Below are 24,781 nucleotides of genomic sequence, written 5' to 3' on the forward strand. Positions count from 1 at the left end.
CCCATCTCTCATCTCAGTCCCACACTTAGCAAGCCACCTTCCCCTGCGCTCCCCGACAGCCAGCTATGCATAGAGCCGGCAGGCTTGGCCCATGCTGCAGGCAAGCGGCATGCTACAGGTGACTTATCAGCTCCAAGCCCCTGGAGCCCCCAGGAAGGAAGCCAAATGCTGCAGATATCAGACCCAAAGCCTGGGAAATCTGAATCTGGCAGTGCAGCAATCACAGGACAGCAAAGAAAAATGTTCACTTGCCACAGAGAGCTCAGAGAAACCCACAACCCTTGTTCCCACCACATCACTACTCAGGGGCTCTTGCAACCCTGCCACTACCACCAGCCACCAGCTTGCAACCCTGCCGCTACCTCGTTCGAGCACTGTGGCCCAGCCTGGCCAACGCCTATCCAAGCAGTCGTGACCGCTTCACTCTCTTCCAGGTCTCTCAGATCAGCACAAAGGGCCGTCTGCCTGCTCTCCCCAGGAGACGGTAGTCTAGGCGGAGGCAGGAGAGTCTTTTGGGTAGAGGGTGAGTGACAGCAGTCACAGCACATACCTACAGGCTTCACCTGGGGGACAAGCAGGCTTCCTTCCAGGGACAGAGACCCTGAGGAGCAGAGGATCAAACCCAATGTGAGTGCAAGGTAAAAAAGCAGCCGCTAGCCTAACTCCTACTGACCATGTGCTCTGTGCTAGAGGAGTTCAAAAAGGGAGGTGGATGGAAAATCACAATCCACCCAAGCCAAGGACTCCAGCAGAGAGGATCTGGAAACGTTTAAGCATCAGCTGGGCCGGTACACGCACACGCATGCGCATGCACACGTATGTCTCCACTATGTGTGCGTCTCCACTGCTGTCCTGTGGAAGCTGAATTGGAAAGGAAGACGCCCACTCAAATACCACAACTGCCCAGTGTTACAGGGCAGGGAGGGGTCTTGCAGGCGTCCGCACCCGCTTCCAGGACTCGGACTGCATCCGGGGGTGCGTGGAGCTTGCCACCCACTGGCCACTCCCATGTTCTGATAGGTGGAGGATTCATCATAGGAGAGGCAGCATGGCCTAGTGGCTCTGGCAGGGCCCCCGGGGCACAATTGCCTTTTGGGGGCCCTGTGTCAACGTTTGGGGACATCCACACCCCAGCAGCCTTGAGACTGCTCCAGACTGTTTCACCTCGTTGCATTATAGTCGGGGCCCCGAACTGCCCCACTTGCACTGCCCTGACACCAGCCCACATGGCTACAACCTCAAAGCCTTTTGTCCTGCTCCCAGCTTTCCCGCCACAGTTTGAACCTGCCTGCACACATTCCCGAACCAGCTTAGCTAAATCAATGCACGCCCCAGAGTAATACATGCAGATTTGCTCAGAACTGGCTATGCTGGTTTAAGGGTCCATACACAAAGCTGCACTAGCTGAACCCAGGCCTAATTAATTAACTAGATGATATGTATGAGGAAGTTGCACATGTTTAACCAAACTTAAGCCTCTGGTGCTATATAGCTTTACTGGTGCAACTCCTTCTCTGGACAATGATTTTGATTTAGCTTTAACTGGCTCCTAGTAAACTTCGGTTAAGCCTAGATAAAAACATTGACAAGCAACATGTGCGCTGGTCTGGATGAATGGATTTACAATGATACCTTTAATTAAACTAGAGCAATTTGGTGTGTACAGACCCTAATTCATCTGGTCTGTTTTAGGGCAGAGCCTGTCACCACATTCATGTACAGCACTTTGAATAGTAAGGCCCCGATCTTCTCAGCTGGGGCCATTTTGGCTCCACTGTGATGCTTTATAGCAGGGGTGGGCAAAATGTGGCCCGTGGGCCAAATATAGCCCACCAGGCCATTCTATACAGCCCACGGGGCCCCTAAAAAATTTAGAAAATTAATATTTATCTGCCCCTGGCTGCCTGTCACATGGCCCTCGATGGGTTTGCCAAAACTCAGTAAGCGGCCCTCTGCCCAAAATAATTGCCCATCCCTGCTATGTAGGGTTACCAACCCTCCAGGATCACCCTGGAGTCTCCAGGAATTGGATATAACTCTGCAGGAGACTGATGAGAGTCACCGGGGAGATGAAATGATAGGGCAGTCATGAAAATAAATATTAAATGTTGAATCTGATTTATACAGCAGTCTGGTGGTTTTTTTTAAATAGTCACATGCGTTTGCCTTCCTGATGTAAAGTCTATGCACCGTAATCCATAAATGATATACGCAACCACGTGGGCATGTTCGTGTTGTGTCGCGGGCACGGTGGCGTTCCAGAAACCTCCCAGAATAGATGCAAATGCAGTTGGCAACCCTAGATGCTAATAATATTTTGCTATTAAGAAAATGTTTGCGTGGGGGATTTTGTTGAGGCGTTCCTTTATTTCTGGCCTGCACGGGCTGTTTTGGAAAACAACTGAAGAACAGCCCAAACGATTCCACGATTATTTTTTTTTTAAATCCTTAAGCAAAAAGAGGCATTTGGGGCACATTTCCCCATTCTACTGCAGTGCTGTAAATGCCAAACTCAAGGACAGGGTGTGTTGGTGCTTTATCCGTTTATCCCTAACACAAGGTTTTTTAACATGGGAGTTCTAGCCTGACAGCAACCTTCTAAGTGATTAGGGAAACCAGTCTTGTTTTTCCAAGTTTTGCTTCCTTTGGTCTCTTACAGCCTCATAAAATATGCATTCTCCGTAGCTTTGTATTTCAAATGATTAGTCACAGGCACCTTGCAGGACAGAGACAATACAGTTGGGATTTCCCACACCTCTCCATACTCCGGCCCCAGAGGACTCAGCAACATTGTGCTCTTTTATTTCCGCCCCGATCTCCTTTCCAAAATGGAGCAAGATTGAAATAAGAAACAGAGCAAACTGAAGGAACAATACTCTATGCCAAGCTACCACAGGACCCCCATCTGTCTAGTTATCTCCTTCACTCCTAAATTGTGTTATAATCTGTTCCCCGAGGGTGAACTGAGCAGGGCAGTTTCACTCCTGCCCATCTCATGCAGACTGTCTTAGACAGGAGAATAATTGGCAGTGGCCTGTGGTCTGATTTTCAGAGCTGCCAAGAACACACCTCCTTCCCGGGTGCCAAGGAAGAGCTGCGAGTACTCAGCCCTCCTGGAGCCAACCCTGACGGTTGTGCTTTTGTAACCCTCTTGCTGCTGCTGCTCCTTATAGAGTCAGGTTTTGGCCAGCTTTATGCATGTCCATTCAACTGAGCCCTGTGCCTGCCATCTGCATAGAGATGAGAGGGAGTTGGGGTTAGTTCTTGAAGCTCATAGACTTTTCAAACGTTGCCAACTGCAGTTACGTGCGGTCATCTAGTTGTGTGTCTGCTGGGAGGTTCAAAGTGGGTATCGCTGGAGACTTCACATTCCCAGCTCCTTTCAGAGATGTCCTCTTCAAGAAAACAGTGGGCCAGCACGAGTCAACCTCTAGCTAGGAAGAAGGTGCTCTGGGGCCAAGAGAACATAGCTGGTCCAAGTCACTGCATGGTTTTTCTGGCTCGGGGAAGGGAGAGTTCACCAGCCATGGCATTAGCCTGGGGAAAGCTGCCGGCAATTCCATGAGGCACCGTGTCTCCAAGCACAGTGCCTTAGTACTGCTCAGCTGGCCCTGCAGGACCGGCACTGAGATGCTTTGTGCGGGGAGAAACAAGTCTTTGGAGAGAACAGAACTTGGAGACGGTGGTCCTGCTGCGCCTGACTCCAGAGCTGTGCGGGCAGCATCCCACAAGCACGGGCACGGTATGAACACACGTGAGTAGGGTGCTGGTGACAGCAACTCTCGCTAGGCTGGGCTCCTATGGAGGCTTTGCATTTCACAGGCTGCTTTTCGATTTATACGTTCTCGTCTTCCCTTCCTCGGAGCAGCTCTGCAACTGGGAAGCGGGGCTGCATGAGGAGCCTGGCCAGATCTTATTTCAAAGTCAATAAAGCCCCTCCTCCATCACCTTAAAGTCAAAGGCTGTTTTACATTAACTACTGAAGAGGCATGGGTGCAGAGGCAGGACGTGATGGACAGGGCTTCTCTCCAAGCCAGGGATGATGAGGGAGGGGAGTCAGAGGCCAGGGCAGGATGCTGCCCTTTGCTAACCCAGAGCACATCTCCAGCACTTAGGAGGGAGGTTGACAACAAGGCATGGTGGGAACCCGCAGAAAATGAATTCACAGGCTAATGAGCATGTCCAGGTTAACTCACCCCATGGGAAGCAGAGGAGCTGGGACAGAGCCTCAGGACCAATATAATCCCCTGAGGTCAGGCCACTCCATTGAAGGCACAGGAGGAAGGAGAGCTCTGTCACCAAAGCGGCTTCGTATTCTCATCCCTCACCCACTGGTAGCCTCCTCCCTGGAAACGCAGTATTACAGCCTCGATAGAGGGGTGCAGGGCATTTGGATGTGCCCTGGGCACGCAGCCAACTGCACACACCGATCTCTGCAGGGGCAGATCTGCCTTTAAACTAGGGGTGGGGGGGAATGACTGGTTTGCAAAGCACCAGGCTGAGCTGCCTGCACGTCCCAGCTGCAAGGAGGCCCCTGGCTCACAGAGGGCAGCCCCTCAAACCCGGCATGCCGTGCGAGGAGGTCACGTGCAAGAACCCTTGTGCCGCGCTCCAGCGTGATTCAAGGAGCGCAGGTCAGAGGACCTGGACAGGACTCCGTGGGGCAGATGGGCAAAAAGGGGGAAGCAGATTTCCCGGGGCTCCCCTGCAGCCAGCTGCCAGATCAGCTCTGGTTATGCGAGCATCAACATGCTTGGAGCTCTGACTAGGAGCCAACCTGTAAAGACGCTGCGCGTGCCCTCAGCTCCCCAGATCAGGTACTTTGCTGGTTCCTCCCCCAGAGCCATCCGAGCCCCCTGTCCCTTCCCTGGGGACCAGCCAGTGACATGAGCTGTGCTGCTGGCTTGCCCTGGGTGCATGTTAATTAAGGTGAGCTCCTGAAATGGCTTTCAGAAATACTCCTGCTCTGTAACCTAACAAGCCCACAGGTGTGGCCCTTGGCACTGGGGGTAGAGCCAGAGGGCTGCGAGCCAGTGCCACGGCCTGCTCAGGTTGTTCTCCAGCAGCCCCCTCTGTCAAGGGTGCAACAAGCCTCATAAACTCCCAGCTGCTCTCCCCAGACCTTAGTCTTTCCTCCTATTGTGCAGGAGGTGCTGAAAATGTGACGTGGGCCCTTCCCAGCAAGGCTGAAATGTTCTCGAGGAATTGCGCACTCACATGCTAATGCCCCAGGGAGAAGGCCACTAAAAGCAACCTGCAGGTTTTAGGGAGACGTAGGAGCAGGGAGACGCACAGGGTGCTGCAGGGTGCAGACCCAGCTGTTTTCGCGGAAAGGGCCGGGGGTGGGGACCAAATGAGATACTGGGAGGCCTGGAGCCACGGCAGAGCAGCTGAATTAACAGTGCCGCTGTGAAATGCCAGTCGGAGGATCCCCCACCCTGCCCCTTTCCATTCACTAGGGCACTCTCAGCTGGGCAGCCCAGCACATATGTTCAGAGGTGCTCCTATCTGCCCGGGCTTATTTGTTGGAAGCAACTCATTTACAAGCAAGCCCCGAGTCCTCGGAGTCTAGGGACCTCCCCTGGGGCACTTGCAGAGCGCTAATGCCCCTTGGGGAAAGAAACATGTCCTTGAAGCCAAACACACAGTCTCGAGAACATCAGCTTGGGTTAGCACATCCCTTTCTAGTCTCCCACGCCCAGCAAGGATAGTCTGGGTCTTCAGGGTCGGATGGGAAGCAGCTATGGAGCTGGAGGCACGGGCAGCTCGCTAGGTGGGTCAGAAAAATCCATGCTGCTCCTAAGTGCCTGGTAGCATCCGTGTTCAGAGGAGGCGCAAAGCCAGGCGCCTGAAGGCTGAGGGAGCTTTCTGCCACAGCAGGGAGTCTCTTCTGGCCACCTCCCTAGATAAGTAAATTCGTTCTCCCTAAATCCCCTACCAAGCACCAGCGGCAGTGCCCGCTTTGGGTGCTGCAGTGTTACTGTGCCCCAAGAGGTGGCTGCTGCATTATGTCCTGCGATGGTTTGGGTCCTCCTCCCAGCTCCGGGGCTTGAGCGATTTTTACAGTGATGGGAGGCTCTCCGAGTCTGAGAGCATTACCCCCCAACCCATGCGTGGGCCCTGGCTGTGCAAGTCCGCCCAGGTAGCACCGCCTGAACCACTGTCTGCAGAAAGCTCTGCATTGTGCCCAAGGCAAACCCCAGACAACCAGCTCAGGAGTGAGCGAGCCTCCATGTGCCATGCGTGCCAGGGGCACCGTTAGCCTAGATCCAGGGCTTGAAAGCTAGTTTTCAGGGAAGGCTGCACACTCTCAACTGGACTGTAGCTAGAGAAGGCCCAAAGCAGCTGGGTGCTGGGCTCCAGTGCTCTCTCCTTAATGCAAAACTGGTTTTAAAAACAACCCCAAGTCTGAGGGTGTAACTTGAGCTTCCCGGCCGGTCGGCTGTGGGGGAGAGCTCCAGCTCAGGGCCTAGGCTGGGGCTAGGGAGCGTTTGCAGCCTAGGGGGGAAACCTGCAAGCCAGGCTGGAGCAGGGGCAGTTGTGGCCCGGGCGGAAGAAGGGCACGTGCTTTGAAACAAGCCCAAGAGTCCAAGCGGGATGTCGCGGCCCTGCCCTGCGCAGCGGGTTTATGGCCCGAGTCCCAGCTTTGAAATGGAAGCGAACCCCGGAGTTTCGCCCGACGAGTTGGAGCCAGATGGTGAACGTCACTTGGTTCATATAACTGTCACCAGCTCGCCGAGCACCGGCCCATGGGCGAGGGGAGGATGGGGGCGAGGGGAAGAGCTGCACTCCCACCCCTGCCCAGCCAGCCTCAAAGACAGAGGAGCGAGCTCCCGGCACCTGGAGCCGTGGGAGACACATGGCAGGAGAGCGCAGGGAAAGGCGCAGTGCAGATTAACCTTTGGCCCTCCAGCATTCAGCCCGGCTCTCCATGTGCCCTCGGGGTTTCTCTCTCTCTCTCTTTTTTTTTGGAAGGGTTTTGCATGCAAATGGGCCCGGTGCCAGACCCGGCCATCGGAATGGAGAAATCCTGCATTCAGCCAGCCACAAAACGCCGCGAACTGCTGTGTTTGCCAGACTGATTGCAATAAAGCAGCCAACAAAGAGATGCAGGGAACAATAAAGAGCTGAATGGCTTAGATCAGCAGGTCCTCTCGCCCGTTGCTGTGGCAACCCCACCAGGGCTTAACTAAAGGTATTTCCTGAAGAAAAAGCGCGCACACATGCCCAACAGCTCTGCTAATCCCAACAGGAAGCGCTTACCGGGCATGTGGGGATTGGCTTCTTTCTTATTTAAAAAGTTTCTCTCTCTCTCTCTCTCTCCTTCTTTCCCCCCCTTCCCGGCCTTTCTTCCCTTCAGCCTGCCTCTGCGTGCTGGGCTGGGGGGCCCTCCCCGCTCACAACACCCCCCTGCCCGCCTCCCCGCTATAGATGTGCATGGCGAACTGGTTGCACTGCTGCAGCAGGGGAAGGGGGTCCCTATCATCCCCACTCCATGCTCTCTGGGCGTTGCTCAGCCTGGTGGGCATTGCCCCCTGTCCCAGCCCAGCTTCAGGGGGCTATTGTGTGCCCAAGCAGGCCAGACAGCTGGGGGAGATCACGGAGGCTCAGGTTCACCTCGGAAATCCAGAGCCCCCCGTGGCTAAGAAGCTCGAGGAGGGATGCCGAGGCTCTGCCGAGACCTTACAGACCCGTCCTGCTCAGGACCACAAAGGCAAAAGCCACAGCCCCGAGGGAAACGGATGTGGCACTTGCAAATAGGGGCACTTTACATAGCAAACAGCCCCGAGGAGGCTCACGGCACACCTGGAGAGGCTCGGGGATGCTCTGGAGCAGGGGTCAGCAGTGCCGAAAACACCCGCAACCTTGGTTGAGCCTTGTTGTGGCCGCGCAGCCTGGGCCCCTTCCCTGCCATGCGGGTGAGAAGCAAAAAGCCTTCACGTGCCACGCTCTGGCACAAGTGTCGGGGGTTGCCAACCCCTGGCTCTGTCAGGTGGAGGCTGCCTCCTGCATGCGAGGGCTGTGCCATGGGCATGTTGTATCCCGGGGCAAGTTTGTTGTGTACACCCTTCACAAGGGTGCAAGGGGGCAAGGGTGTTGCTCCCTGCTTCCTCACCCAGCTGGATCCAGACATCCTTTGCACTCCCAGCTCAGGGGACATCCCAGCTGCTCTCCAAAGGGGTCTTGTGTCCTGCAGGCCACTGGCAACAATGGCTTCACTCCAGTCTTGCCAGGAGGCTGCGCGCTTGCATGGACTGAAAGCCAGGCTCCTGGCACTGCTGCACCAGAGACCACGGGGGAGATCCTGCCCATCCATGCTCCACTGGGGGAAGGCAGCTGCTGCCCACCTTCCTCCACAGCCCCTAGTTAATCAGTCACTCAGGCCTGTGGCAGGAGGAGGAGAGCCAGGGACATGGGGTTATGCAAATGCCAAGCAACCTCAAAACCAGGTGAAGCCTCTGCAAACCCGAGGCCCGCTCCTGGCTGAACAACGAGAGGAGCCAGGAGAAGCAGAACAAGAGGGAGCTGCAGGGCGAAGGGAGTAGCAGATGCCCTCCATGCCATTCTGCTTCCCTTCCTAACACAGGTGGCTTGGTCCACAGGACAGCACCATGGAGAACCGGGAGCTAGGACGCCCTTCTGGGAGCAGAGGGACACACTGCCATTTGCTGTTGCAATTGCAATGATTTAAAGTGGACTTGCAGAGAGCAGGTGCTGCTTGGTCCATGCCACACAGCAGGGATCTCCCCTGCCTCTGACTCATGGCTCACTGGCTCTGGGGCAGCCAGGAGCTGGAGTACTGACTCACAGCCGCAGACGCCCTGCTGTAGTTGGAAAGGGAGGGCTGGGGCCCGGCAAGCTCCCTGGAAGGGGTCCAGACCCAAACAGCTTGTGCTCCATGTTCCCAGCTCCTTGAGAGGCCCCTTGCTTGCTCCCTTCCCTGCAAGCCCTCTCCTGCATGACAGCAATTCCCTTGTGCCCATCCAAGGGAGATGGGCACAGTGCCCCATTCGCAGAGCCTGGTTTGCACTGCCTCGAGTCCCAGTGCAGGGGTCTTGCTGAAGCCTCACTGCTGTTGCTCTAAACATGATCCCTCGGCCCCTCTCCCCCTGACCCCACCTGGGGAATTGCAAGTTGTAAAAACAGTGCCCCAGCTGCTAAGTCTGACCTCTGACCCCTGGGCATGACTGTGTGATAATGGCTCCCCCACACTCTTCTTCCCCTGGAGCTCAGCCATTAATCACAGGCCCAGACACAAACCGCAGCTCGCTGCATCCTGCCTGCACGGCCTCGGGAGCTCCTCAGGCCATGCTCTGCTGGCCGCACCACCAGGCCTGGGGGAATCCGTGCTGCTCCTCCAGCCAAAATACTGCATGAGGGACAGCTGGTCTCCATCCTGGCTCTCATCTGGGGCATCTCCATGCAAGGTGCTGGTCCCTGAAGGCACCCTGAGGGGCAGCAATGCACCCAGCTGCTGCAGAAGCTGATGCCAATGGCCTTGGGAGCCCTGCATGGTCAGATTGGTGGCCTGGTGGGAGAACAAGCCCCCAGCACCTCTGGGCAAGTATCAGAGGGAGGTGCTGAAGCCCAGGACTTCACCTCTCACCCTGGGCAGGCATGCAGGGTGGTGCAGGGTTGCAAGCAAACAGGGCCCCTGGCCATGCTCAGCCCCTGCCTACAGCCTTCCCTGTTCACCCTGCCACCCCTAGCTGGCTGAGAGAGAGGTGGAGGAGTGAAGCCCCAGACCATCGGGGAAAGGCGAGGCCAGGGTGCTGGAGCTCCCCAGGGACAGTGGGTGGCTCGTGGCTACAGCCCTGTGCTGGGCCTTGGGGCTGGGGTCCAGGTCTCGGCTCTCACCCCTCCATCCTGTAATGCTGGGACAGGAATCCTCTCTCTGCCTGCGCTGCTTTCCAGAGCAAGGACAGGTCCATACTAGGCTGAACAATGAATGTTCACGCCCGGTGCTTCCGAATCACGTGGTGCCCAATGCCATGGAAATCTGGGCACTTCGGTAGGTGTCTTAGATGGACTTTAAACACACAGATCAGCCAGGCCCCGGGGCCAGGGAAATGGCTGAGGCGGGAGCACACACCAGGGAGGACAATGGCACGTAGGAGAAACCCTCCCCTCTGTGAGTTGTGCAGGTTCCCATTGAACTGCAAACAAAGGATGGCTTTGTGAGGGAGACAAGCCGTCTTGGCTCTCCCTGTGCACAAGACACTTTACCACCTCCAAACTCAGGCAGCTCTAAAGTGCAGTAAATGCCCATCAATGCTGTATTTGCTGCAGATTTGCCAGTGACAGGAGAGAGCCGGGACAAAGGCACGATTTCTGCCCACCCAGCCCTGTGCAGGGAGAGGAGATGGATATACTCTCAGGCGAGCACTGAGGGCTGCTCAGTCTGGGGACAAGCAACTGAGATGCCTCCACAACAGGAGCATGCCAAAAACCCAGTGCAGGGAAGCCACTGCTGGTCCACGCGCAGTTGCTCACGCTCTCCAGACTGCAGCGGCTGAGGCCGTAAAACACTGCACCGCCATGCTGAAACACGGGCAACACCACGGTGCCTGCCGACTGCCCAATCTCCATTAGCAACCAGCACACGCCAGCTGCTGCGGCAGACCTGCCAAATTGCGGCCTCTCCCAGGCTCCGGGCGGGCTGCACTTGTGGCTGCCCAGGCTGGAGGCTAGGGAGTTGGCAGCCCTGCACAGCACCTGTGGGCACAGGAAGGAAATGGGAAAAGCAGCTCCTGGCCCCACATGGCTCCTCCTGTAGCTTGGGCAGCAATTTCAGGGAAAACACACAAAAAGGGAGGATGGTGTGGTCCGCAGTTCTTCCTGCTGGGGTGCTGGGAGCCTTTCCAGTCCCACCGCTGCTGGGGTGGAGCGGCAGCGATGGTGAGAACACGCCCAACCGAAGGCACTTGGCAAATGATTTTGAGTGAGCCCAGCTCCTCGGGGAAGCAGGCAGGATTCAACCCAGCTCCACCCCGTGTAGCAAGCCAGGGCCCAAACGGAGAGCAGAACCCAGGGTCCCTGGGGCTTGGCTTTTAAACAGGTGCCTAAGTCCCCCTGTTGGCATCTGAATGCACGGCCAGGTTATCCAGGGGACTAAGCAGTTCCTGCTATAGCCTCATCGACCTCTGTGCTTCATCCCCATCGCTCAGACATACATCCTACCCCGCAGCGTCCCTTTGTCCGAATGTGCTTCACTGATCAGACCCCAGCAATGAAAGCAAAGACCCTGCAGGTGACCCTGAAAAGGACTGGCTTTCCCTGTGCTCGCCCTGGCAGAGACAGGAGCCAACATTTTATCTGCAAGCGGGAAGTGAAACATGCCGAGATGCAGATTTTGTTGTCCCCCATCCAGCTGGGCATTTTAGGGTCTTTCCATTGCAGCGGCTGGGCCTGGCTAGACACAGCTGCTTCTGCTTCCCAGGGTGCTGGCTGCACCCAGGTTGGATGGAGACAACCTCCGCAGCCTCCTAGCAGAAGCCAGGCTCCAGGGCTTTGTATGTGGCTGTGTCAGTGAGAGGGGGACCGTGGTGCAGCCTGGGGCTGAGAAGGCTTTTGAAAGTGCTATCAGCCCTTGAGTAAGCCCAGCTCCTCTCCCTGGGCCACTGGCTACAGCAAACCCACAGCTCAACAGTTTCTTCCAAAGCCGTGCAGGGAGCAGGGGGGCCTGGGGAGGAGGAGGGAGCTTTCCTGGAATCCTCATTAAACTTTCAAAGGCTCAAGAGCCCCGTGGCCTCCTGCCTTGCCCTGCCCCCACTGCAGGCTGTTAGCGTGGCATCCCTTCACTGCAGACGCATGGAGGGAAACTGCAACTAGCCTGGGCCCAGGAGGGTGACAAATAAACCGCCAGGTCTGAACATTAACATGGTCATCCATATGCAATGGCTGGTCCAAGGGCAAAGACAGGACGGTCACCCTGAGCCCAGCACATGCGCTGTGCCCGTGCCTCATCCGGCCCGTGGCTGGGTCTGAGAATGCCCAGTGGACAGGCTCTAAGAAGTGTGAACAGCAGCTTCCCATACAGCCCCATTCACGACACTGCTGGGCCTTGCTGTGTGATGGCAAAGGTGGCCTCCAGCTGCAGGGCCAGCTTCCTGCATGCAGCAAGCAGCCCGGGAATAGTGTCTCACTCTGCCGTGCTCCAGAGCTCCTGCCCTGGGACAGATGGGGGCCAAACCAGTCTGTGTGCCAGTGCCAAGAACCCACTCACATCTGGGATCCTTGAAGGAGACAAAGGGTAGGGGGCACTGGAGCTCAGTGTGAGGATCCCCACCATAGGCAACGCATAGGGAGGGCACGGGGGGGGGCACATGCCCCCCCTGAGATTGCCCATGGGCGGTCGCCGCTCACCCCCAATTGCCACTGACACAGCCGGCAGTGTCTGTGGGCGGTCCCCACTCGCCACTGGCCACCTTCCCCTGCTGCTGACACCACTGCCAGCGGCTGCGGGCAGTCCCCGCTCACCACCAAGGTGCCCCCCCAGTCTCAGGAGGCACCAGTCGTTCATGATCCCCACACTTGGGACTGGCACACAGCTTGCTTGCAAGGAGACCAGCCTGAAAGCTCCAGCACAGCTGAGCACCGCCTCTCCAGCACAACACTGTTGCCACCAGCCCCACTGCCCATCGCACCCCGTACCCCACCTCCAGCCATCAGCCACAAACAAGCCAATCACTAATCCACAATCCATACCGCAGAGACATGTCAGCGCTGGGGCCTGCGCTGGACAATCAGAGCCCGTTTTGTCTGGCGTCCAGCAGATGCCAATCCCACAGTACCCTGGGGTTTGGGTGGGAGGCAGAGGAGGGGGGAGAGTAAGCCTTAACTAGAAAAAACACCCCACAAAACAGACATTCTTGTGTAATTAAAACCAAAATGCACGACGTCAGAAATCCTGTGCAGTGGTGACTGGTCTGTTTATTCTCTGCCTCACCGGGAGGAAGACCGATGCTTTGAAATGCTATAACATTACTGGATGTTTGGGGGCTGGCTGTCTGCAGGGCCCAGGCTGGCATGGTTTTGTGTGGGCCATTCATACATGTCCATTACAACTCAGCATCCCCTTGGGATCCAGAAAATGACTGGGATGGAGGTGAAACAACCACCTCCTGGCCTTGCCAGGGAGAAGCAGGCTCCCAGGGACCTTGTTCCCTGCTCCTGGCAGGCCCTTGGAAGGGGTTGTGGCAAATGCAGCACAGCCTAAGAGTCAAGTCAGCTCTGTGCACTGGTGATTAAAACCAAGTGGCAAGCTCTGGGTAGGAGGATGTGGTCTCCAGCCCCAGGCCAACGCCATTCAGGGGCTGAGAAACCACTGCTGCAGGAACTGGCCGAGTCAGCGCTCATTCTTGGAGATTACAGAGCAGCCATTCGGAGCCAGTGGATAACAGGCATGGCCAAAGCGCTGGATGGAGTGGGGGGCTGCTGCAGAAATCAGGAAGGTGACGGGGCTATCCAGCGCCAAAACAATCCAGCCATGGGACACGCGAGTCAATTCATCCACTCATCTTGGGATATCTCTGACTTGTGCCACCTTCTGCACCACCACGTGTACCCTCAGGCCAGGCTACAGACCCACATGTCCACTCACTTAGAGCCCGGACCAAGCCTCTAACCCAGCCCTCAGGCAGGGAAAGGCTACCACACTCGCCCAGAGCCTCCAACCCAACCAGCCCCTGGAGGCAGGGAAGGTGCCTCTCTTTTGCAGGGGAGAGGAGCCACATGCTGGTCTCTGCCTGCAGCTCATCCAGCTGGAGGCATCCATCTCCAGAAAACAGGGAGTCTTTCCCTTACCAGTCTGGAGACGCCCCGGAGGGCCTTGCCTGGTAGGAGTTTGGCTGAAATTTCTTATTGGGCTCATTCTTTTCATCCAGAACGAATGAAATGGTCCCTGCTCTTGGATTCCCCCCACCCAAACACTTTGAAAGCTGGTTTCAATTCTTCAAGCCCTTTGCCCCGTTCTGCAGAGAATACCAACCTGTCTGGCCAGCTCCGGCCAAGACGCTTCTGCAGGTGAACATGCATTTGCATCACACAAGAGCATGTGCGCACTCTCACGCTCTTACACCCCGCCGGTTCACTGTGATAGCCAACAGGCTTGCCTATCTTGTTCCCACTGGAGGACTTCAAAACAGGCTGTGCTTGTTTTGTCAGAAAGTAAGGACACCCGGTATCTTATCACCACTCACTCCAGAGAGAACTGCAGAGAAAGGAGGGTGGCGGGGGGGACACAGACCTGCCTCCTTTCATAGGCATCCTCCCTTAAAAGGGCTTTGTCTGCCAGGCTTCTCTTCCCTAGCCCCAGGCACACGTGACGCTCATAAAGGCCCAAGAGGCCCCAGGCATGAGAAGAGTGGAGGAGAATCGTGCCGTTCCTCTTACCTTGGTCTGGCAGAGTCGGTGCTGGCCGTGCGGTGGACAGTGTGGCTGTGACCAGCACAGCCCAAAAGATGAGGGACCTCCAGGTAAACATCCCAGTTTTCCTGCTATTGGTTGGCAACTGGGCTCCACAACTCCATGGGGACTCCGCTGGGGATGGCCCGCTCGCAAGCTGGGGCTCACTCGCTCTTCTCTTCCAAACTCCCAGGGCCTCCAAGCTGTGAGAGAAACAACCAGAGGTAAAACACAGCCAGCCCAGGCACGAGCACTAAGGCAAGCAGAGCAAGCTTGTTTGCTCACCTACTGCTCGCACCTTTAGGAATAAGTTGCTGCAATTTCTAGCCTACGTCCCGTGATGCTATTATGGGTTTTGTACCAGGTATGGAGATTAAGACACGGTTGTTTTCATCTGGAAGCAAATGTATTAAACCCTAACAGTTACAATTCAAAATCAAAAAGCCAAAATGACCACAGCAGTTACAATTCTATTACTGTAGTTAGTCAAAAGCCATACAACGTGCTCGCCACCCCAAGATTTAATGAATGCGCCATCACTGGATGACCAGTCCACGAGGTCTTGTCCGGGGTTCCTGACCTTACAGACTGGTCATCCGTTTTGCTCTGACAGTTGTTCTTTTGCCCAGGCTATATTTATTCAATTTAGTTAGCCAACTTCCCAATTGGTTTTAAGTCAGGGACTGTGTTTTTCCATCTGCTCCTTTCACCGGATGCAAGTCGCAACCACAATTCAAGCTAAGCATGCAGCTTAAGCTAAACACAAAGGTCAAAACCCAGGTCTGAAGGCCTCTGGGTCCCAACAAGCCCCCTCCCCCTGATTTAAAATACGAGTATTTGCGGCTGTTTTTGTGAGTGGGTGACGCACGCCATATGCTGTACAAGAAAACATCTCCAGTGCTTAGTAATAAAGTGACTGTGTGACCTTCACAGCGAATCCATAAACGGTGACATTTCAGGCTGTGCTCACTCAAGTTCTAGGCAACCAAGTTGGCAAGTGTTGGCCATAAAGCCAGGCATCAAAGGCAAGGTTCGGCACCTTAAAGCAGCCCCTGGAGTCACAGGTGTGTCTCTCCTGGACTGCCCTGAAGCTGGCAGGTGCTCAGCACAAGTTGTATAGGAATTTGGGGACAAAAATAGCCAATTCAGTGAAACTGCCACAGTTTGCAGGAAAGGGTCTGGTTGAACAAATTACCTGGCTCCATCAATGTCAAACACACATTTTAGAATTTGGGAAAAAAAAAAATCGAGGCGCGAGGTTTCAAGTGACTGTCCCAACTCTTCACTCAGACACGCAACTTCATTTATCATAGTACTTAGGGTCGGAAAGGACCTAAACAGATCACCAGGTCCGACCCCCTGCCCCAGGCAGGAACGGGTGCCGGGATCATATCACCCCAGCCAAATATCTGTCCAGTCTCCTCTTGAAGACACCCAAGGTAGGAGAGAGCACCACCTCCCTTGGGAGCCCATTCCAGCCCGTTATACTCAGCAATGGTTAAAAGCAAAATGATTCAGAGGGATCAAACCGAAGCATTTCGCTGGCCCCCAACCAGTACTGCTTTAGGATTAGGTGCGTCACAAAGATATCTGAGATTTGGGCTTTTTGTTAGGATGAGGAAACGTTGTGAAATCCTGAAAACGTTCGTGGGATTGGGAAGCCGTTTCCTGCCCAGCCTAAGTCGCCACGTGATCAGTCCTTCCCTGGTGCTTAAACATGGCATCCATGTTTGAAAATACTGTTTTCTGCCTCCTTGTTCTCACAAGACCCTTTGCTCCTATCCCACCTCTCCCAAAGCACTTTCTGCTCCTCAGAAAACATGCGCACAACTATATTCACCCACGAATAGCAAGGAACACAAGCGACACCAGCATCACACCAACAATGCTACCCCACAGAAATGCAAGGAGAGGCCCTGTATCCCAACAGGACAGTAAAGGCCAGGTGCTGCTCCACCGCGAAGGCGCCTAAGTGAACACCGTCATCTTTGCGTTACCCAAATCGCACACATGCACCAAGGAGGCAGCACCTCTACCCACCTTGGGGGTTAACTGGAGAAGGATCTGCTCCTAAATGTCCTTGAACAGTCTTATAACAGCAAGGTAAATACACGTGCAAACACAGACATTATCTGCACTCCTCTGAAGTCTGTTTGCCTTCACCAAATCCCATCTACCCTTCCGTAGGCACAGTCCTCACCTCTGCTTCTGCAAGGGGGGACGAAATGCTGTTGCACGCACAGCAAGGCCTCCTCAGTCTGGAGGGCGTGCAGTACTTCCAACTCAACCCTTCGGGACCCCTCCAACCCATCCGGGATAGAGGTGCTTTGTCCCTCTCCAGCACATTTATCACTCTGAAGCAACATGAAAAAGCTGCAGCCTCAGGACTTGGCTTCTGTGCTTTAGTTTCCAGCTTGCTGGGGCTGGAAAGCCCAGACTCCTGGCATCAATGGGTTAAGTTGCATACATTAGCATTTTTGCTCCTAACCCAAGGTTAACATGTGCAGGAGATCTCTTTCAACCAACAGCTGTTTTCTGAGTGGCTGTGCAAGGAGAATTCCCTCAGCCCCCACAGCCCATATTGCAAGGGAAACTATTTTCTCCTGTCCGGGCCAGCTCTGGCATTCTGCTCTGCTCCCCTTGTAGCCTCTCCACCCTTCTCCGCCCCCCAGCGCAGGGCCATCCAGCAGGCACCCCCATGCAGGAAGGAGTAGCGGTGCCAGTCCAGTGCACCCCGGCACTCTGCTCACCAATGCCAATCCCTGGAGCTGAGCAGTGTCCAAAGGAAGGTGCCTGGTTCCCAAGCTGGGCAGTTAGCAAAGAAGCCCAGAGAAGCCACCCCATTCGTAAAGCAATACTGGTCTAAGTGGAGATGGCTCGGGCAGACCAGGGACAGGGACTTCAGGTCATGGTGCATCGGAGACTCTTCGACTGCACGTGGAACAAAGTCCTAACTCAGGTGCCTGCAGCCCCTCGGGCCCGTGCTGCCGCAACCGGCACGCACGTATACAGATGGGGAGGTCTGGAGACAGAAGGGTTAAAAGACTCGCCTGGTTGTTGGGCTTTTTTCCTCTTAAGCAGATTTGATTCCAAAAGTGAAGCACGCAAACCAACCAAATTGAAAACAAACAGACTGGGCCAAGAACAGAGACGCCATCGGAAGTGGAGATTTACTTCCCGCGTGCAGCTGGGAGCCGAAAGCGTCCCAGCTGCACGCGGGCAGCTGCAAACCTGTGTGGCTCAGCGCTGCACTCCAAGGACAGAGTCAGTCCCACCGTGAGCGCGGCCGCCGCGGAGGCCTGGCCCGCGAGCCTGCGCTGCTCCAGCCTCCCTGCTCCTCTGCGAGCCAGGCTATGCTGGGAATAACTGGGTCCATTTGTTCTCAGCAGATGCTAAGAGGGATACAGATCCTGCTAACCTGCCTCTGGTCCTGTCACCCTCTCAAGGGCTTTCTAGGCAAGTGAGGGCAGCCAAAGGCAGGCGGGCCAGGGGCTCCTCCGCAGCTTTCCGGACTTGCTGGGCCTGGAGACCCCTTCCTGTTTCATGTTCCTAGCAGCACTCGCCCAAATGCATGGGGACTCTTAGTCACAGCACCCTTGGGGCCAGCCCCTCCAGGCAGCACATCACAGGTGCCCTGCTTTTAGTGCCAGTCCTTCCTGCAGGCAGGTCAGAGCCCTGGCCTGCTCCTCGGAGCCATATGGACTCGCTTAGCACTCCCAACACCTGTTTAAAGGAGAGAGTCTGGAGCCAACGCATGACCCCAACCGCTTGAGCTGTGGGCTTCAGAGGAAACCGCTCGGTCCTTCTTCTGAGATGCAATGTGGACTCTGCCATAGCAACAAATTAACGTCCCAACCTCTCCCGGTCCTGAATGACTCCAGATGGCTTTGCACAGCAACCAGCCTGTTAGATTTCTTCCCAGCTCATTGCACGTTGCCTCCCTGAATGCCCCTTACATCTTAGTGAGATGGGGTGGGGGGGATCCTTCACTTCCCGGCTTGCTTTACTGGGTTGGGTTACAGAGCTGCCGCAGTCCATCCTCAGAGGCGGTTGCCACCGAGTCACAGGCAATGGTATTTAAGATCCACGGCAGACGGGAACGTGGGACTCCACGAACATCCTGTGAATGGAAGGTGCTGTAGACGCACAACTGACCATTAAGCATTGCTATTATTATGTGAGCAACAGCAGTGCTTTTCTGAAGAGCCTGAGGGGAATGGAGAATTCAGATGGCACTCAGCTTTTGTGCCATCCAAACCCTGAGGATCTCTCTCAAAGGCAGCCTTGCTCTCCTGGGCAGTTGGCGTGCAGGACACAGCCCACTGGCACAGACCAAGAGCACATACTGGCACTTGATGGGCTGATGCCAGGTTTATCTCTGCTCAGCAGCGTGCTCGGACACCGGGCTGCACAGAGGTGGCTGAATGCTGGGTTGGGTGGGGGCAGAATACTTGGAGGAAAAGTCTCTGGTATTTCTGGAAATTGTTTTCCGTCTCCAAGTGGTTTTGTTTATTGAGCACACGCGGTCCCCAGAGCATGGCCCTGTGAGGAATGTCTGCCGAGGCCTCTGCTTTGCCAGGGTCCTCCCAGGGTGAGGGGAGCACAGCGAGGAGCAGCAGTTCCTGCACCATGAGTCAGTGCTGGCACAAAGCCCCGCACGATCCTCCTTGTACACCTCAGAGATGGCTCATTCCAGCTGAATCAAGGGGGACAGCATCCTGCCAAGCTAAATGGCAGCATATTTCCAGGGAGACTCACCCAAGCCAGTCACCAGCGATGATCTGTCCCCTTGACTGATGCCAGAGAAAGTCACCGAGAAAAAACGAGACGCACTAAGCAGAGAATTGGAAGGGAAAGGGAATGGCCTGGCTGATGCTCAGTTTCCACTGGGCAGAAAAGCCCAGAGGGAAGCAGGGGCAGAGAGATGAGGTGGTACAAAGAAAGGCACCCTGTCCGCAGGAGGCCAGTCAGGCCCCCACACAGGACCTGCAGGGACAAATCAAGATCCACAAAGACAGCGGCTATGTAGCCAGGCCCCTGCAGTTTACATTCAAGGGAAGCAGAGGAAGGGAGGCAAGCCTGGGACTCGCAAGTCCTTTGCTTGCTGAAAGCCAGATCTCAGCCCATGTAAAGGGTCTGCCCCCTTCCCATCACCCATAAGAAGAGACCTGGACGGGAAGAGGTCTCTGTTGCACGGATGCATCCCACCACCTCCACCCAGAGCCGACCCTAGGGGTGTGCGGGGCCCGGGGCATATCATCCTGTGCGGGGGGGAGGAGGGAGGGGTGGTGAGCGGCCGGTGGTGGCGCCCTTGATGCGTGCCAATGCTGCTGTCCATGGGGACTGTACAGCACTGTCCGCGGGGCCCCCCAAAGTGCAGGGCCTGGGGCAGTCACCCTGATTGTCCTCCCAAGGGAAGCTCTGCCTCCACCCACCGCACGTCCCAGATCCTATGGCTTTCCCTTGCCTCTGGGGCTTGGGAACACAAGGTGTGAGGAAGCCAGGAGAGCGAGCGCTAGTACCTGCACAAACAAAGATGTGGCTCTTCCCACTGTTTATACAGCTTTTATATGAATCTGAACAGGAAATCATTCACTCCAAAGGGCGCATGAACAAGGCTGCCCTTCACCTCCTTCAGTGCTGGGAGCCGTCAGCCTCATGTAACGCTCCTGGCCTCGCTCACCCCAGAGCTTACTTTCTAGGGCAAGATTTTAAACAACTAGAAATGGCAATGCTAGGAGAGAAATCTTCATAAGTACCCCCGAGAAACCCGGCCACAATGATAACTGGCCCAGTTACACCCAGATACTTATTTAAAAACTGACCGGATCACGCATGCGCGTCTCCATGTGCCCTCCCACATCCGCAGACACAATCGCATACTCCCTGCACCCGCGTGGGGCCACTGTGACAGAACCACCTGCTGGACAGGCTTGCACACCCACCAGGGTGCACACACTGTGCACACTCACAGTCACACGCCCACTGAGGATCCCACGCTGATCTCGGGCACCTTTTCCCTTCTTCAAGCAGCCCTCTCTAGGCACGCTGTATCCCAGCCCCACTTGCTCATATAGATGCAAGGGACAGGCAAGCTTCAAAGGGTGCTCGGTGCAGACCTCTGTGTCCTGTGGTCTCCAAAGCTGCCCCTCATCCTGGTACCCAACGGAGCAGCCAAACATCCAGGTCTGTCCTTCTGCCTTCTCCAAACTCCAAGAGTTATCAGAGCTGAGAAGAAAATCCTGCGAGAAGCCGAGCCCATGTAGGGCACTTCCACTCTGTGCTGGAAGCTCACAGTGACCCCATGCTTGTTCAGAATGATTCAGAGCTGGGAGGGGTGAAGGTTTGAAGGGAGTCTTCCTCTGCCCAGTCCTGCTTGCTCATCCCCAGTGAATGTGCTGATGGCTCCCAGTACTGGAGCCAGTTTCTCCAGCAGACTGCCACAATAGCCAGCCCTCGCTCTGCTTACAGATGCCCTCCACACCATTCATGCTCAGCTAGCTGAGCAGTTTTGTACCTACATAATGCCCACAGTCCCCGTGTGCCACTGTGCTAAGAGCCACGCTGGTCTCAGGGCCTCTCAGGTCAAAGAATCCAGTGACCACAATTTAACGCAGAAGATAAAAGCCAACGAAGCTGCTCCAGGACTCAACAAGTTTGGAAATGTTTGCTCTATGCTCCGGTCTCTGTATCCTCGAGTCCTCAAATAGCAGCACTGAAGGGTGGTGTCTGGCCTGAATAAATGTGGAACCTGCCCACAGGACACCTAAAAAAAGACACGGGAAGAGGCAAGGCTAAGAAAACACGGGCTGGTTCCCAGGGAGGACGAGGAGTGTCTCTCCGTGGTGCGTTCATCCCGCAGGGAGGGTGGACATACCTGCACAGATGTACAGAAATGGAATCAGCCCCCAATCAGGTCCCAGCCTGTCTTGTGGATATAAAAGAAAAGCCCCAGGGTGAGATCTGAAGCTCCTCCGGAGAACAATGGAGACACCTCCTCCCTCACCCGCCACCTGGGAAGGGGCTGGCAATGCTGCCCAGGCACTGGCTTCATTCTCATAACTGAGTGCCTACACTTCACTGAGGACCCCGCTTCAAAGGGAATCCTCCCAGCCCTTTGCACTGGGGAGGAAGATGGCAGCATAGTGGTAGAAATTGTGGCAGGGTTCACGGGAGCACCTCTGGGCTGTGATGGGGAAGAGAGCTACCTGCCAGAAGGGAGCACAGCACTGCAGGGCAACCTGAGCATAGGGCACTGGATTTTAGAGGAATGGGTAGGAGGGGCTCCCACATCCCCGGGGGGGGCAAGGAGGTGGCTAAGCATCCCAGCCCCCAAACCCACATGCAGCTGGAGGGGAGACGGCATGTTTTGCACCGCTCTCTCAATCCAAATGTCCCTGCAGGACATCCTCCCCAAGCACAATCAAGCTGGTTCTGTAAGAGCGAAGCCCTGTGTGCCCCAGCCCCAGCTCGGGTCAGGAGCGGCATATTTGCTGAAACAAAAAGCAAACGCCTCTAATTGCATTGCAGGGAAAAACACAGTAATGTGTAAAGCAGACGCACACTTGGAAAAATAAATATCCAAGTGCAATTAATGGCGCAGCCATTTAACCCTTCCAGGCAACGTGATGTGTTGTGCCTGGAGGAGCGGCCCAAGGACTCGGCAGCTTCAGCGACCTGGAGAGGATTGAAAGCTGTGTATTCTGGAGGAGGAAATTAAAAGCTCTCACTTAAGCGGCCTCTCGACGTCCGGAGTTTGCTCTGTGCACCACATCTGATAGCTGACAGCCTTCCCTGCCTGGGGAGGGATGTGAAAGTGTGGAAAGGGTCACAGTCCTGGAGGCCACTAACACTTAACAAGTCCCCCCGAGGTGTGCATTTATTCCAAACAGGGTGGACAAAAGAGGGCAGCCTAATTAACAGGGTGGAGGACAGGATCAGTCCTGCCCCCTCATCGTGCTCAGAGGGCCCCGGATTCCAGTTCTGCCGCCAGCTGAGATGAGATGAAGCTATGGGCTGTAACGTCCCCAAAATGGGCATAATCCTATTTGGCGGCTGGATAAGAACTCGCTGGCTTTTCCTGCACTGAGCTGAGAGGTGCGAGAGAAGGGGAGAGGACAGGCGCGCGTCATTTCAGCAAGCGTGGCTGACCGGCAACGGGGACAAACATGCACCAAAGAGAGGGCGAAGACCTCCGAGGCCTGGCTGTGGTGGAGGAAGCTCAGCTGCCAAGGACTAGTGCATTTGTGAGCTGATCAAAACCAAACGGCCATTTCCAGGGGGGCTGGAGGCGCCAGAGCAGCCAGCACTTGCGTTGCGAATGCAACAGGCCAGCACGGCAGGCAAAGCGAGTTGTAGTTCCCCTGTTTTTCAACTCAGCACACAGCTAGGGAGAACAATAAAGTTGCCTGCCTGCGATCCTGGAAGCAGCTCGGGCTTCCCTTCCAGCCTGCGCACCTCCCGGTAAAGTGGAACGGAAGTCACTAGGCAGCCAGCGTTCAATGCTGACAGATTTGTGGGTCCCGAGGAAAACGGCTGCTAGTCCGGAGCTGGAGGAGAGCCTTGCTGCTTCCTTGACCGTTCCAGGGCAGGGACTGTCTTGATTTATTTTAATCCTCTCCGAACAAGACAATGGAAAGGCACCGGTGCGTGCCAGCCACCCCGGAGATTAAGAGGGGAAGTGCTTCTGTGTGGGGAAAAATGGCTGTCAGCCCCAGCAAAAAGCAAGGGCCCTCTCTGCTGATCTCTCAAGACTTGGCAGGACCCCGTCTCCTGCACACAAGCACACACACACACCTCTGTTTGCACACTGCCTTGGTGGGAGCTGAGGGGAGATGGAGCAGCAAGGCTTGTTCAAGTCTGAGAGCGAATTTGGCTTCCCCCATGTTGGGGACGCTGGGAAAAGAAACCCTTCGCAGCATACACACTGTATCAGCCAAGGCGGGTAAAACACATCTTAAAGTTCAAACGTTCACCAAAAGGAAATGGTACGTTCAACCAGAACAGCTGCCCCTGCCCCCTGTCCATTCACAGCACATCAGTTAGTTATTCACCGCCTCCAAACACGGCACAGGAGCAATAACAGGCAGCCTCAATCGCTAACAGCAGGAACTGAATAGGTTAAAAGCAACTACGCGACTCAAGGTTTGGTTGGAAGTGGTACAGTGGTTCCTCATCCCCACTGGGGTGGTTCACGCAACGAACCAGCACAGGAGAATTGCAAATCTCGCCTCTGAAAATAACAGCTGACTGATGCACTGGGTGGGTTAGATCCCTATACCACGTCCAGCCAAGGGAACGGCTCGCCAGCCCGGAGCGAGCATTCACCACTCCCGAACAAGAGGGAATCTCCAACGAAAACCGCAAACGGTTCTGAATAGAGAATGACAGACCCTCACCATCTGGCGGGGGGCCATTTGGGAAGGGAACAGTCCCAGTTGGTTGTAAAGAGAAAAGTCAAGAAGCGCAAGTCAGCTCTCTCTCCAAATCGCACTGTTTTAAAGAGTGGTAAACATCAGGTTCCTATTTGCTGCTGATTTTTGAGCCTGTAGGGCTTGCGTTTGCTACCTCCCTCTGCCATGTAAGGGCCAGAAGTGTACTTTAAACAAACAAAATGAGGAGCCAGTATAATCCCAGGACTCCGAGACCTGGGACTTGAAGAAAAACACCCCGGTTCCCTTAACAACTGTGACAAAATCCTGAGAAGGCCACCTGGCACCCAACAGTGATTTTCAGAAATGCCCAACACCCCAGGCCCTTGCCGCAGAGGCAGCTGGGCTCGGTCTCCGCAGGCCAGGCCGGGAATCCGGTACCATCACAGCTACCCCGCGGTCGCACGCCGCGCTCAGAGTCCAAAGCTCACTTTGCACCGGTTCATCTTCACCGGGGCCCTGCACCAGCGCAAAAATCCTGCTACGTCTCTTGCTGGGTCCAAGTGCCGGCAGGAAGGGCTCCCAGCAGTTTTGCTCTTTTGAGGATGCCATGCAGATGTGGCCCAGGTGGAGAGGGCAGGAGAACGGCCCCTAAACCCAGGCGCATCCCCTCCCCGCCGCCTGACACCGGTGTTCCTGGAAAGCAACCAAGTGCCTCTGACAGCAGACAGATCCCCCCAAGCACCTCGCGCCCAGCCGGGAACCCGCAGGCCCCTTCACCGAGCCCGCGGGGGAGCACCTCCGCACGGGCCCCAAGGCAGGGATCTGCTCACCCACGAGCGGGAGCGAGGGAGGCCGGGTGTGGGGAACAAAGCGGGGCCGGGAGCTCGGCTCCCTCTGCCAGCCCGACCCGGGCCAAGCCGCCTCCGCGCGGCCGGGGAGCAGCACCTCGGACGGGGCCGGCCCGGAGCCCGCGGCCCCGATCCGGCGGCTCGGCGCACGTG

At 55.7% G+C, this 24,781-nt stretch overlaps 1 protein-coding gene across 6 annotated transcripts in view; it reads right to left on the reverse strand.

Moving 5' to 3' along the window:
* Window positions 1–24,722, reverse strand: part of FGFR1 (fibroblast growth factor receptor 1) — a 54,980-nt gene extending 30,258 nt beyond the window's left edge. For 3 of the 6 annotated variants that reach the window (XM_025203455.1, XM_025203454.1, XM_025203450.1), the window contains exon 1: window positions 14,395–14,609. In XM_025203455.1, coding sequence (XP_025059240.1) covers window positions 14,395–14,485 — 91 coding nt within the window. In that variant the 5' untranslated portion in view covers window positions 14,486–14,609. Of the gene's footprint in view, window positions 1–14,394; window positions 14,610–20,378; window positions 21,221–24,610 lie in introns of those variants that run through there. The other 3 variants (XM_006023016.2, XM_025203453.1, XM_025203456.1) reach the window with 3 other exon arrangements.
* Between the last annotated feature and the right edge of the window lie 59 nt (window positions 24,723–24,781).

The sequence above is a fragment of the Alligator sinensis genome, unplaced genomic scaffold, assembly GCF_000455745.1.
Source record: "Alligator sinensis unplaced genomic scaffold, ASM45574v1 scaffold98_1, whole genome shotgun sequence".
NCBI classification, from domain to species: domain Eukaryota; kingdom Metazoa; phylum Chordata; order Crocodylia; family Alligatoridae; genus Alligator; species Alligator sinensis.